The sequence below is a fragment of the Mchenga conophoros genome, linkage group LG1 (genome assembly GCF_057382185.1).
Source record: "Mchenga conophoros isolate Kocher_MC1m ecotype Shallow Benthic linkage group LG1, M_conophoros_male_GT1.1, whole genome shotgun sequence".
Classification (NCBI taxonomy): Eukaryota; Metazoa; Chordata; class Actinopteri; order Cichliformes; family Cichlidae; genus Mchenga; species Mchenga conophoros.
In genome coordinates this window covers 4,680,710-4,694,388 of record NC_140526.1, presented here as the reverse complement: position 1 = coordinate 4,694,388, position 13,679 = coordinate 4,680,710, and the positions used below count along the sequence as shown (strand labels likewise).

The following is a 13,679-nucleotide window of genomic DNA, read 5'->3' as shown; positions in this document are numbered from 1 at the left end:
GCCATTCAACTGGCCCACGACGACCAATCCACTTTCCAGGAAACTGTTCATCTAGGAATGCTCGGACCTGGCACCCATAATGTGGTGGTGCACCATCTTGCTGGAAAAACTCAGGAAACGTGCCAGCTTCAGTGCATAAAGAGGGAAACACATCATCATGTAGCAATTTCAAATATCCAGTGGCCTTGAGGTTTCCATTGATGAAGAATGGACCCACCCTATCTCTCCCTTAGAGATAGGGTGAGAAGTTCGGCCATCCGGGAGGGGCTCAGAGTAGAGCAGCTGCTGCTCCACATCGAAAGGAGCCAGCTGAGGTGGTTCGGGCATCTGACAAGGATGCCCCCTGGGCGCCTCCTGGGTGAGGTGTTCCAGGCATGTCCCACCGGGAGGAGGACCCGGGGCAGACCCAGGACACGCTGGAGAGATTATAATTTCATTGTTCTTGACAATGACAATAAATAAATAAATACTAAATACTAAATACTCTCGGCTGGCCTGGGAACGCCTTGGTGTTCCCCCGGATAAGCTGGAGGAGGTGGCTGGGGAGAGGGAGGTCTGGGCCTCTTTGCTTAGGCTGCTGCCCCCGCGACCCGGTCTCGGATAAAGCGGATGAAGATGGATGGATGGAAGAATGGACCCACTATCGTCGTACCCCATATACCACACCAAACCATCACTTTTGTTGGTCCAACAGTCTTGGAGGATCCATCCAATGTGGGTTAGTGTCAGACCAATAGCGGTGGTTTTGTTTGTTAACTTCACCACTCACATAAAAGTTTGCCTCATCACTGAACAAAATCTTCAGCGTGAACTGAGGGTCCTGTTCCAATTTTTGTTTTGCCCATTCTGCAAATTCTGTGCGCCGATCTGGGTCATCCTCGCTGAGATGCTGCAGTAGCTGGAGTTTGTAAGGGTGCCATTTGTGAGTAGCTAATATCCGCCGAAGGGATGTTCGACTGATCCCACTCTCCAGTGACATGCAGCGAGTGCTACGCTGTGGGCTCCTGCTGAATGAAGCTACTGATGTTTCTTCATTAGTGACAGTTTTCTTGCGTCCACATTTTGGCAAATCCAACACTGAACCAGTTTCACGAAACTTAGCAAGCAGTTTGCTAACTGTAGCATGGGAGATGGGTGGTCTCGTAAGGTGTCTTGCATTGAAATCTGCTGCAATGACCCGGTTACTGCGTTCACCAGATATCAACGCAATTTCGATCTGCTCCTCACGTGTTAACCTCTTCGACATGTCAATGGCTGTGAACAAAGAGAAACTTGTAAATAACTCATGAAAGAATAAAGTTACGTTGAAACCAAGCACACCATTGCTTTTCTTGTGACATTACCAATAAGTTTGATGTGTCACATGGCCCTCAGCAGCTCATATATCATTCACTGTGGAATGCATCTGAGACAGTCAGCTAAAGACTTGACTTAGTTGTCAATTTAGAGAAAGCATACAAAGCCTATATATGTCTACAAAAGGCTGTGAACACAAGTGTCCTTGTCAACACAAGGTACGGCACAGGCAAAACACTTCCAGGTTCTCAGGTGGATGCTTACAAATGAAACAAAAAACAAAACTCTTTTCTTTTTGCTACTGCATTTTAGGACCAGAAACCTTTTTTATTCTATTCAATTTGTAGATTAGGGTTTAGTTTTCAAACAGCGGGTTGCTCAAACTCCAGTGCAGTGTTTCATTGTATGTTCTCAGCATGGAGAGGAGGTTTCTCCAGCAGCCAGTGACCTGGCCATGGTGCTTACCAGGGGACTCAGCATGGAGCAGCAGAAGAGCAACAGAGACTCCCTGCAGTACTCCAGTGGATATAGCACAGAGACCACAACCCCATCCTGCTCAGAGGACACAATTCCTTCACAAGGTGAAACTAATCTACCACACTCTTTATGGCAGCATTTAATCTCATTCGGTGCCCACATATATTACATTTCACCTGGCCACATTCATCATCTTATTTTTGTAACATTCCAGGAAAAGCAACCTGTTAAGGGAAGGTGTTTTTTTAGGGGAAATATCAATATTTAAAACTTCTGCAGAAGTTTATTGTATTCCTCCCACTAGCACTCCTGCCATTGAGTGTAGTTTTACCAAAATCAGATTAAGTGAATCCATTTAATCATCCAGGCAGCAGCTAAAGTGTATGATGGATGTATTCTGACAGTTTCTCTGACAGCAGTTGGAAAATGACAATATAAAGATAAAATTGAAAAATATTAAATGTGCTCACTTGCTGGCTTGCTCTACCAAAATGATGTAGCTATCCCTGTGTTAATCTAATAAAGCGACCACAGAACATTGTCTTTCCTCTGTCTCTGTTTCTGGCACATATAGTTCAATCATTTCTCTAAAATCTCATGAATACCTTTTTTTGTTTTACCCTCTGCTCTCCTCATATTAGGTTCAGATTATGACTGCTACTCAGTGAATGGTGATGCCGAAGGTCCAGATGGACAGACAGAGTTTGACAAGTCCTCCACAATTCCTCGCCACTCTAATATTGCCCAGAACTACAGGCGAATGATCCAGACCAAGAGGCCAGCCAGCACAGCTGGCCTGCCCACTGGCGTTCTTGGTCCAGGGGCTCATGGGATACCAGGGCAGCCCGGTGGAGCTGGTGGAGGTGGAGCAGGGACTCCAGGGACTGCCACCATCCGCCGAACCCCCTCTACCAAACCTGGCGTGAGGCGCACGTTATCCAGTGCGGGGCCCATCCCCATTCGACCACCCATCGTGCCTGTCAAAACACCCACTGTCCCTGGAGACTCACATTCACCTGGTGCAGGTGGAGGGCACGCTGGTGGCGTACCTGTCCGTGTGGGGAGTGAGGAATGTGTGTTCTTCACTGGAGCTGAGGATTCACAGGGAGCGCTTGATTATGTGAAGGCATCACCAAAGCGCCTCAGCCTGCCTAACACCGCCTGGGGATCAGGGGCTGCGTTAGAGGTCTATGCTCAGCAGCATGGGGGCCTTGCAATAGGAACAGGCTCGGGCACTGGATCAGAGGAAGATCAGATGATCGCAGCCAATCGGCACAGCCTAGTGGAGAAGATTGGCGAGCTGGTAGCTAGTGCACACGCCCTTGGTGAGGGCCAGTTTCCCTTCCCTGCCCTCCCTGATGACCCAGCCCCACCACCAACTGGCCCCACTGACACTCAGACAGGGACCGAAGGGGCAGAAGGGTCTGGTGACATGCTGACCACCATCAGGAGAGGAGTCCGTCTTCGCAAAACCGTCTCCAATGACCGCTCAGCTCCCCGTATATTGTGATCGGAGGAACAGCAGAAAGAGGATGATGCTTGTCAACCGAGAGGGAGTCAGGTGTTGGTGTGATGCAACCCAACCACCTAGTACATACACAAAAACTTAACCATGTAGGGAAAGCTATAATATAACAGAAGACGAATGAAAGCAGAAACATACACAAAAAAAAGTTTAAAGACACCATTAGAGTAATGATATATAATATAATGATAATAATAACAATAATAATGTTAACCCATGCTGACAGTTAAAAGTTAAATGCTGAACATTGACAGGCTCCTAGCAGGCCACTATAACTAGTGTGTGTTGGACGCATGTTTGTCTTCTATACACCTTCACCCAGGGAAGGAAAGACTCACAGGACAAAAAAAAAAAAAAAACAGATATGATTTTTTAAAAAAGAGGCAAAGAAAGAGAGAAACGCTGGGTTCTGTTCTGTTTTGCCAACTTACACCTTTCCCTATCCTCTTCTCCAACTAACCCGACTGTCTGATCCCAGATGAAAGACTGATGACTGAACGAGGGGCTGGTGTGGACGAGAGAGAGAGGGGACTCAGAGTGCCATGTGAGCAGCTGGGTTTGAACCCAAGCTGTCTCAGCAGCAACACACTGTACTTATTAGCCCATTGAACTGAAGCTTTGGTATTAGTACGGGGAGCTAACAAGCCAGAGGGCCTCTCTGGTTCATCCTAATGAAAAGAATCTTGGAAAAAAGGAAATATCCACTGTTGGCATTGAACCGTGCTAGTGCCCCCTTCCCCCCTCTCTCGCTCTCTGCGTAGTGAATGCGTGCATTCATGGGTGTGCATGTGGGCAAATGTAAAACATGAGTGTGTGTCTACGTGTGACTAATTGTGTGTATGTGTGCGAGGAGGGTGGGTAGAGCTCTGCTGCAGGACAGCTGGTTACCCAATGAGGGCAGGGCTTTTTCTCCTGTGTGTTGTGCGTGTATTTTCTTGTTTATATTGTGACGTCATTTACCTTGTTACCGCTGTACGAGAAGTTACAAGACGTACTCCAGGCGTATAGATATATTCATATATATTTTCTAGAACCAGAGAGAAAATGTTAAATCAGAAATGGAGCAATAAATGTGTTTTATTTTCTTGTTTCGAAGAAGCGGCTCGATGGAGGATTGTAGATTCTCCTTTGTCACATTCAGGCAATCATCAGGAATGCTAAATTACACATCGACTGTGAATTCATGCCTAGCCGGTTTTGGCGTGTGTCTCTCTCTGTCCCTGTCTCTTTCTGGTGAATGAAATGGATTACAAAAGTCTGGGGGGGGGGAAGGAAAACTGTAAGCACTTTGATAGGGGATAGGTAATATGTACAATAGCCAGTAGGTGTTGTTTTAGTCATACTGTATGATAGGGAGTGTGAAAGTGAGCGAGATGGTATCCAGGGGGGAATTATTTAATTTGTGAAAGAAGAAGCAGAAGAAGACAGGGAGGGACAAAGAGCAAGTGAGAAAGACTGGTTGATTTGGGAGATTGGTCGAATGAGATGGGATAAGAAAGTGTCAGGGCCATACAAGCTATTGCTTGTTGTGGATCGTGAAGAGCACTGAAGTTTTTAATGCTGTGGCTGCACTGGCATTTAAAGGACTGGTCACATAATGAAAAAAAAAGCACAGTATAGACAGGTCAGACTGTATAAAGCAGATCCATACTTTCCTGCCAGTTTTATTTTTCTGTCACTGAAACTTCTGCCTCATAGCATCAGAGGGGAATGTAGGTTTGATTGAGTTTCTACTGTGGACACAGACCTTTAAAAAACCTAATAAAAACAGCTTTTCAGAATAAAACTTTTTCCACTGTGAGTTTAACAGTTGAAATTCGGTTTTCCTGTATTATGTTATTGTAGAGAGGCGAAAATGTCAAAAATTGGGCCAATGCTATCAAAACTATAAACACACCTGTGGTCGAGAACAAAATCAAACACTTTTACTTGGATATTTGCCTCTTAATACTTAACCAGTATCAAAAATTAGGGCTGTATTTTTCACTGTCCAAATCTTCAATGACAGCTGCTTATCTAAAAAATATCGTCTCACCTGTAAATATTGTGTCTTTTTTTTTACATTGTGGCCACACAAAGTAAAGCCTTGAACAAAGCTGAACAATACTCTTTTGCCTTAGATTTACTCTGTATGTTGTCCTTTCTAAATAAAACAAAGATTTTAATCAAACAGCATAGCACACATAGCACAGATGTAATAAAACACTCGGAGACATGTCCAGCTTGTAGCTGACAATTTTTGACATTAGTTCTTAGTTCTTTATTTTGGTAGAGAGTGAGGGATTATTGTTTGAAACTAAACAATAGCATTAAAATTGCTATTCAACAATTTGGAGGTCTACATGTTTATAGTCTTGACAGATCAAGAGACTTGAGATCATTTTCAACTCTTCAAATAAGAGACAGGATGAAGTTGCCTAGTGCAGGGGGAGTAAATTTGTCAAAGTGGTTATTATGCGTAAAAGTTTTCTTAGCTGCCCGCAAGTTCCTGAAAGTTTTGCTGTTGCCCAAGTCTTCGATTGAAAGTTGGACTTCTGCACAGGGTGTAAGGTGAGACTGCCTTTGAAGCTATTGAAAGCCACCATTCTCAAATCCAGTACAAGTACTGGAGGACTGTAACAAGTAATGTAATCTAACCTAAATTTTTCAGATTCTTTGGCCAGCTGGTTTTAAATTGGCTCAATCACATGCAACATAATTATTTAGCCCCACATTTATTCAGTCACATAAAATGAATGTATTCCCAGCAGTGAGACACAACGCTGGTGTCTGAACACAAAAAGGCCGCCCCAGTTCAGCTCAGGATATGGCTGTGTGAAAGAAACTTTTATGAACATTAAGATGCAAGAAATGGTGAAGCCGGCTCGCTGATGACAAAGACGTGGGAATATTTAACTTTGCAAGTTGACAGAGAGGAAAAGATGTGTGAAATGAGCATTTCACTGCCTGTTCATACAATATGTACTGTATGTGCTGTACTTGTTAAAGAGAATCAGGCGCACAGATTTGGTATAAAGGTTTGTTAGAAAATATTACATGGAATATTTAGTTGTTTTTTTTTCTTCTACAGTACTGTTTGAATGTTTTGTCTTAACTTTAATTAATGTAAAAAAAGAAAAAAAGAAAAAACTCCAGTTGTAACACAAACTACTAAGCTGTGTAACATACGGATGCAGGACGTGTGGGCCGAGAGTGAGTGTGTCCTTGTTTGGCTGTTGATCTTTAGGCTAGTGAACTCTTCATCAACATGTCTGTATGCTCTTTTAGCAGTGACCTGAACATAGCCTGCGACATCCACTCTCCTATATACTCTTTTTGTCAACTTATTTTATTTATTTTTTTTGCCTTGAATAGAAAATTGTTCCAGGCACATTTGTGGCTTCTTTAGAATGATTTAATATAAAGAGTTGGAGAACAGATGTTTTTAACATAGGCACCCTCTGCAAGCACACCATTTTTTTTTGTTGAAGTTTGCAACAGTGCATCAAATAGGGGATGTTTTAATGTTCTGTCAACAGCAAACGGTGCATTTGTTGTTACATGTGGATGCTGTGTGATAAATCTGACTCTGAATTTTAGAAGTTGAAAGGGGGGAAAAAAAACATGTTCTGAGTGAGAAAAGTGAAAAAGAGTTTCTCCTAAACCACCTGTCAAGGTCACCATGTCCATGAATCTGTATACCTGAATGTATGACATGGTGAAGGATGGCATCCAACTGTGTCTGATTTGCTTAAACTATTGCAATGTCAGAGCATTGTTCCTGTACAACTGGGTGATATTTCCTCTTTAAACAACAGGAAAGCAATACAGGGGTAGTGCATGTATGTGCATTCACAATCATGATCCACTGTGGGTATGATAAAGGAGAATACCATTGTTTTGTAGACTAGGATACTTGTTTTGTCCACCTTAAAGTTATTTCACACTACACAGCTCTAATGGTGTTATTTGGAGTTCAGATATCTTTAAAGAGACAGAATAAATAATACACACTGGAGAAGAAAATGGTGTATCATCCTCACTGACTTTGAAAATTTACCTTGCCTAAAAGCTGCTGTGAGGTGTCATGCACCACCAAATGGTTTAATAAGCTGCCAAACCAAAACACTGAGCCATTCAAATGGTAAAACTGGGTGTTAGTGTTGGGTAGTATGTTTAATTTTTCAGGTGGTTACGATGAGTCCAACAACTGGGTACTGTAGATATATTTGCAGAATTTTGCAGTAGAACCCATATCGCCTAACTCCAAAATGGAGATCGGAACCAAGACTTCCATATTAAGATTTATTTATTGTCAGTATATTTGTCTAATTATCCAACCCTGCTAGATAAAAGTAATAAAATGTGAGGCGTTAGGAAGAATGGGAAAACTCTGGGATCCTGAAACTCAGTGTGCAGCATGACGTTACTGTAGGCATTAACCTAATAAAGCTATGCAAGGCTTGGTCACTCAGTAGGAAAATTTACAATTTCATTAGGATTATTAATTCAGCTATCTCGAGGCACTTTATATTACATGCTATATATAATGTAAAGATTCTATTATAGGGGGAAAAAAACTAGCAATCCAAAGATTCCTTACGAGGAGGCACTTGGCAGCAGTAGGACATTTAAAAACTCCCTTTTAAAAGAAGAAAACTCCAACAGAACCAGGCTCCTTTTGTTTAGTGTTTGACAAGATACTACTTCCTGTAATGTTCTAAAAGTTTCCCAGAGTTGTGAGAAGCCTAGCCAAGATTCAAGAAGGTTTATTCTGTAATACCATGTTTTTACATGGTGTTTACAGACATACACAGGCTGAAACAAAATGTTGTTGTGTTGTGCAATAATCAGCAAACAATAAAAATACAGTATAACAACCAAGCTGCAGCTTGATGCGACACTCAGCAAACTCGGGCATAAACAATCACACTCATCCAACTAGCAGCAGTCCTCTCACGGAGAGGGATTGAATAAGATCAGCTAAGTGTGTGTAAAGTCCCAGATTAATAGAAAACTTTGCCACTGAAAAAGGTTCTAGTCTAGCACCAGACTTAATCGCTTTCTGAGAAACGGAGCCCTAGAGCCATGAAATATTCTAAAGTCCTGCAAAAGTTGCATGTTGAGGCTATGATTGTTTTCTTCTCCAGTGGGTGTGATTTTCTGAGTATGAGAAGCTGACTTCAGTCTTCATAGCTACACATGTCTCCCTGAGTCTGAAGATTTAAGTGCTGCATATTTATTGAATGAAATGAAAACTAAGGAATAAACTGCCAGTTATCTACAGGAAGTTATTCCTTTAATAAAGTTTTAATAATGCCCTGGAGAACAAGCACTCAAATTATAAATAACAACTTGGGATCAGACCAGTATTCTAAAACCTCTGAGTTTTTCAAATTGAATGAGATCACGGCAGCCTAAAGGCACACAGTAAAAGGTTGAATGGTTAAGATGACTAAAAGACACAACACTGCTATTTTCCTTTAAAATACCCAGTTTACAGCACAAGAAATATCATACTAAATAATAATGTTTTTAAAATTCTAAATTAACTGTGTAACTAACTGAACAAGCTGGAATAACTGTGCTACAGTGTAAGTTTACGAGTGTATGTGTTGTTCAGTGTGGGCCCACCTTCAAACGGAGTGGCTGCTGCAGAAACATACAAAGGCACATAGACACACATGCATGCAGGCATGCGCGCATAGATGGAAACACTTGTGGACATATTAGAAACAGGACTAACATATAGAACAATCTCCTCTTATGTTAATTTCATAATTTGGCTCAGTCAATGATATTACCACAGTTTACTTTATATTAGCTTTCTTGTTTTCCATCAAGGTTAATGTGCAAGCTTCTTTAGTAATGCACACACTTAAAAACATGCACAGTACTTAAAAATACTGTGTATACTTAAAATACTGCACAACAAGCCCTAAAAACTAGAAAGCTATATACTTTTCAATGATTAGCACGAGGCTGCATAGAGCATGTGAAAGGACTAGTTTAACATTTTGGAAAATACTTACTTTCACTTTTGGTGAGTGTGTGCATTAAAGAATAATTCATAGCCAACAGATGGTAATTTTAGCATGGCAAGGTTTGGAAGATGTAGGAAACCCAACCCCTCCAAACTGAAACATTCCACCTACCTTTATACCTGTAGTTTACTTAGTAATACACTTTTGTGTTTAATCTGAAAATGTAAATTATACAAAGTAAGAGGTTAACTGGCAAGTGTTGTTCCCACAGTGAATGGCTCACACTGACAAGAGAATAAAGAAATAAGCTCGAAAATTTCCAAAATGTTAAGCGGTTGCTTTAACTTTTAATGAAAACATGATTTTTTTTTAATTTTTTTTTTGGATTATGTAACTGGAGATGGACTGAGCTGAAAATTCCTAATACCATAATTGTCTGAACAGCCTGGAGGTATATGAAAGCTACCAGTTAGCCATGCTAATCGTATTTCGCCAAGTGGAAAAAGCAAAAGAGAACTGAATTTAAATGTTCCTTTATTCCCAGACATTTAAACTTGTGTATCCCCATCTTCTCTCCCTTTCCCCTATTGCCATTCAACTTTAATCCACTTTCCTCAATCAGTACACACAGGGATAATGTGTGGCTGACAAATCAGAAAACAACACTTGTCAAGATGGGAGCCCCGTTGGCATTACTCTGTCTCTCTGTGCCTCGCAGCCCATCAAAGCTAATGAAAAATAATTTTGATGACCATAGTCCACAGTGAATACACACTACGCTCAGTTTATTATCTTTCTGTCTTTCCCTTCACCCTCTTCCCTCCCCCTCCTTCTGTGTCTGATTACTGTATGTCAGGATGCATGTGTGGATCCAGTGTGTCATAATGGCTAATGGATGCTATCATTTTGGGACCTGGGTGTTTTGTTCAAAATGCTGGAATCATTAGGTAGGTTAAACTTTTCCCTAGCGTGCACATTAATATCTGCTGGTCTCAAGGCAAGCAGATGGATCTCTAACACCGTCTCAGTGCTAGATTACATTTTAATTAATTTTGATCAGGCTTTTTACGGCATCTTCCTGACATCACCTCAAAGGCGTTCATGTTACTTGGTTTCTCAGTGAGCTTTTGTCAAAGACACCATGTGAGCATTTTAAACTAACAGTACAAGGTCAGTTAGGGAGACCACCAAAATACCATATGTAAATAAATAAAATATATTGCAGTTCAATTGTGAATTGATTTCCATTGTGGCAAGGAGTGACAAAGCATAAGAGTAAAAAAGGGTAGAATATAAAAAACCTGAACAACATACAGGAAAAGGTTAAAACACTAACTGACCTTAGGAGCAAGAAAAGCCACACCAACTACAGCTGTAACACCAATTTGTTAAGCGTGGTCTTGTAACCCAAATTTAACTGAAGGTTGATTTCAAGAGGAAACAGTTCTTCTCTGATTTACTTTAAGTAGATGATACATGTTAGCTAGCTGCCTAGCAATTTGTCTTTTGCAAGCTATCATTAGCTGATGTCATCCAGACAAAAGATGGCTTAAAGCAGGTTTGGCTTTTTTAACCCGAGTCGTTCGAACAGAAATCTGTCCACAGGCTGAGAGTCTCATTTCTAGGGAAGGATTGTTTACATCATTTAATACATGAAAAACAACAACATTGTCTACTTTTAACTAAGCTTTCGGTATCGCCAATTTCACATGTTCTGTTTTTGATTGGCATGGCTCAGGAGACAACACTACTAAATTGATATCTTGCATAAAAGTCATTTTTCTATCAAAATTGCTGCACATGTAATCAGCTTTTTTCCAACTGCTGTCTGAATTATTTCTTCTGAAGCCATTTTACATCACTGTTATAGAGACTGGAGAAGATGCAGCAGTCAGCATCCTGTCATTTTACTGTTAGTGCAACATAATCAAATTAAAATTAGAGCAGAACAGAAGTTCAAACTGCATGTTGACGACTGATGATGAAACTTAAGGCACGGCCAACTTCTCTCAGCCGGTAAACTTCATGACCCGATACATATCCCTTTCCCTAGTTACGGAGATTTATAGGCGGTTGGAAGACTTCCACTGTGAGCATTTGCTCGCAGCATGAAAACAATGTTAGAAATCTGTATGGAAATAACTTCCCTTTAAATGTTGTATACTTACATAATATGCTACACAAGATTTAAAAATGTCTTCATTAGAAATACCCCAGTCAAAATGAACATAATGTTCTTGATTGTTGACTTGATCTAAGTAAGGAAACCACAATGCTGGCCATTGAAGAACAGATTGTTTTATATTTTTGATCAGACAAAAAAAAGTTTTGAGTTGCTCTATATACAACCCACTCGTTTAGCCATCTGCCCAAGTTATATTGAACTATGTACTTGTGTGTCTGTATGAGTGTGATTATGTGTGTGGTACAAGGAGAGATGGTTAAAACCCCTACTGTTCCTCCCTTCAACCTCCCACACACAATCTGTCAGTCTTTCCTGCTGTCTAATACGGAAGGTATCCACATTACTACACACACACACACACGCACATATACACACTGGTCTGAAGCAAACATGACTAAGGTTGATTCTCAGAAGCCACATGAGGGTACCTTGAAGTCCTCTATGAGATCCTGATGTAACACATTGCAACCTCTTGTCATACAGCCATGCAGAACAGAGTGGCCGAAGTGGCCTCCCGGTGCCACTGTCACTGCAACTAAATTGAATGTCTTGGTGTCTATACTCCAGTTCCAGTAGTGTCTCTTGCTCGCTTGCTCTCTCTCTCGACAGCCGACATCTGAACTCTCAATGAAATCTCTACAAAATTCACAGCTGAGGCATTTTCTGAGGGGCTTTTTTTTTTCCCAAATAATAACATTGTGAGAGAGTCAACACCTGCTTCTTCTTTCTGTACAAACCAGTCTTTTAGCTCCTCTTTTTCCTCCCGAGTAGCCCTGCAGGTACTGTGGTCTTGTCTTTCTCTCTTCTCACGCCCCCTCACTTCTGCTTTTTTTCCTTTAATTTATTGTGAATTGATTTCTAAGTTTGGTTCGCCTCTGTCGCTGAAGGTGAAGATTTCTTTTCTGTCTTCCTTTTTGTAAGATTGACCCTTTTTTTGTTAACTTTAGTCACTGCTAATGTAACAAAACGCACTGTGATGATTCCAGTATTAATAAAAGTTGTACTTAAACTGTGTGCTGCTGTGTAAAACGAATCTTTTTATTCAAGAAATATGGTCAGAATCCTAAACCATCTACAGAGTTTAGTATGCACTGTAAGAAGCGATTCAGTATGGGTCAGTGAATAGTCTGTGTGGCATCTATAGGCCAGTCAGCGGTAGAAAGGCTAACTGTAGTCACTGAACCAAAGAAAGACACTTGCACTTTCAGTGCATAATAACAGTGGTTAGGAAAAGATTCCATATCCCATTGGTACATATTTTCCACAACAATAACTTTAGGCAGATAATGTAAATAAAAAGTCAAATGTCTAGGTTAAGTTAGAGTTAAAATGAATTACACTCTCTCTCAGATGTATATAGAAACATTAAATAGGAGTCTGCAGATGAGAAAAGAGTAATATGTACAGGTCAGCACAGCTCACATTTATATAAAAACATGGTCTTTATGTGTATTGCACATTCCTCTCCATATGCAGAATACAAGGCCTTATGTATGTGGCACACCTTCAAAAAGGAAGAAGGCATGCCAATTATTCAAGGTCTTTCTCTCTTCTAAGCTAGAAAAGAAGTGCTCTAAAGGGCTGTCTCCAGATGAGTCTATATTCTTACAAATAAGGTTCCTCTGTTATCGTTTTTTTTTGTTAACTCTGTTTTCCTGGGTCTTTTCACATGTGTCATGAATAAAGCTTCTTTTTTTCGGTACTGGCACTAGTTTTATTTTGTTGTATTTATCCGCGACACCTTAAAGGCCGGTCCGTGAAAATATTGTCGGGCACAAACCGGCGCAAAAAAGGTTGGGGACCGCTGAGGTAGGGCATTAACAGGGAAAGGGGGGCACAAAGAAATACTTCTTTCTTATTCTCATTTAAAATGTCTAGCTTTTTATAAATAATCTTACAACCAAAGTGGTCAAACGCATAGAAATCATACATATATACCAAAAAGAAACTGTACATCAATGTCACAACAGTGTTTGTTTTCTTTCAAAGGCTTTATGGCTTTTCCTACAATACCTGGTGGGCCGGTCTCTAGCCAAAATGCCCGGGCCGATTATTTGTCCCAGTCCAGCCCTGAGTACCATTATGCACAGCTACTTTCTATAACGTTGATATTTATTTAAACTATTTTTCTCCAAGTGATCTTTCTGAGTTAACTTCAGTAATAACTTCCTCCAAACCATCAACGTGTCTTTTAGGCCCCATTCCTACAAGACTGCTTAAACAAATCCAACCA

At 40.8% G+C, this 13,679-nt stretch overlaps 1 protein-coding gene across 3 annotated transcripts in view; it reads left to right on the top strand.

The window, feature by feature from the left end:
- The window catches only part of LOC146582770 (protein MTSS 2-like), a 78,458-nt gene extending 65,998 nt beyond the window's left edge, over nucleotides 1–12,460 (top strand). For all 3 annotated transcript variants that reach the window (XM_085288714.1, XM_085288629.1, XM_085288805.1), the window contains 2 exons: nucleotides 1,712–1,877; nucleotides 2,415–12,460. In XM_085288714.1, coding sequence (XP_085144840.1) covers nucleotides 1,712–1,877; nucleotides 2,415–3,283 — 1,035 coding nt within the window. In that variant the 3' untranslated portion in view covers nucleotides 3,284–12,460. The remainder of the gene's footprint in view (nucleotides 1–1,711; nucleotides 1,878–2,414) is intronic.
- Nucleotides 12,461–13,679: the final 1,219 nt, after the last annotated feature.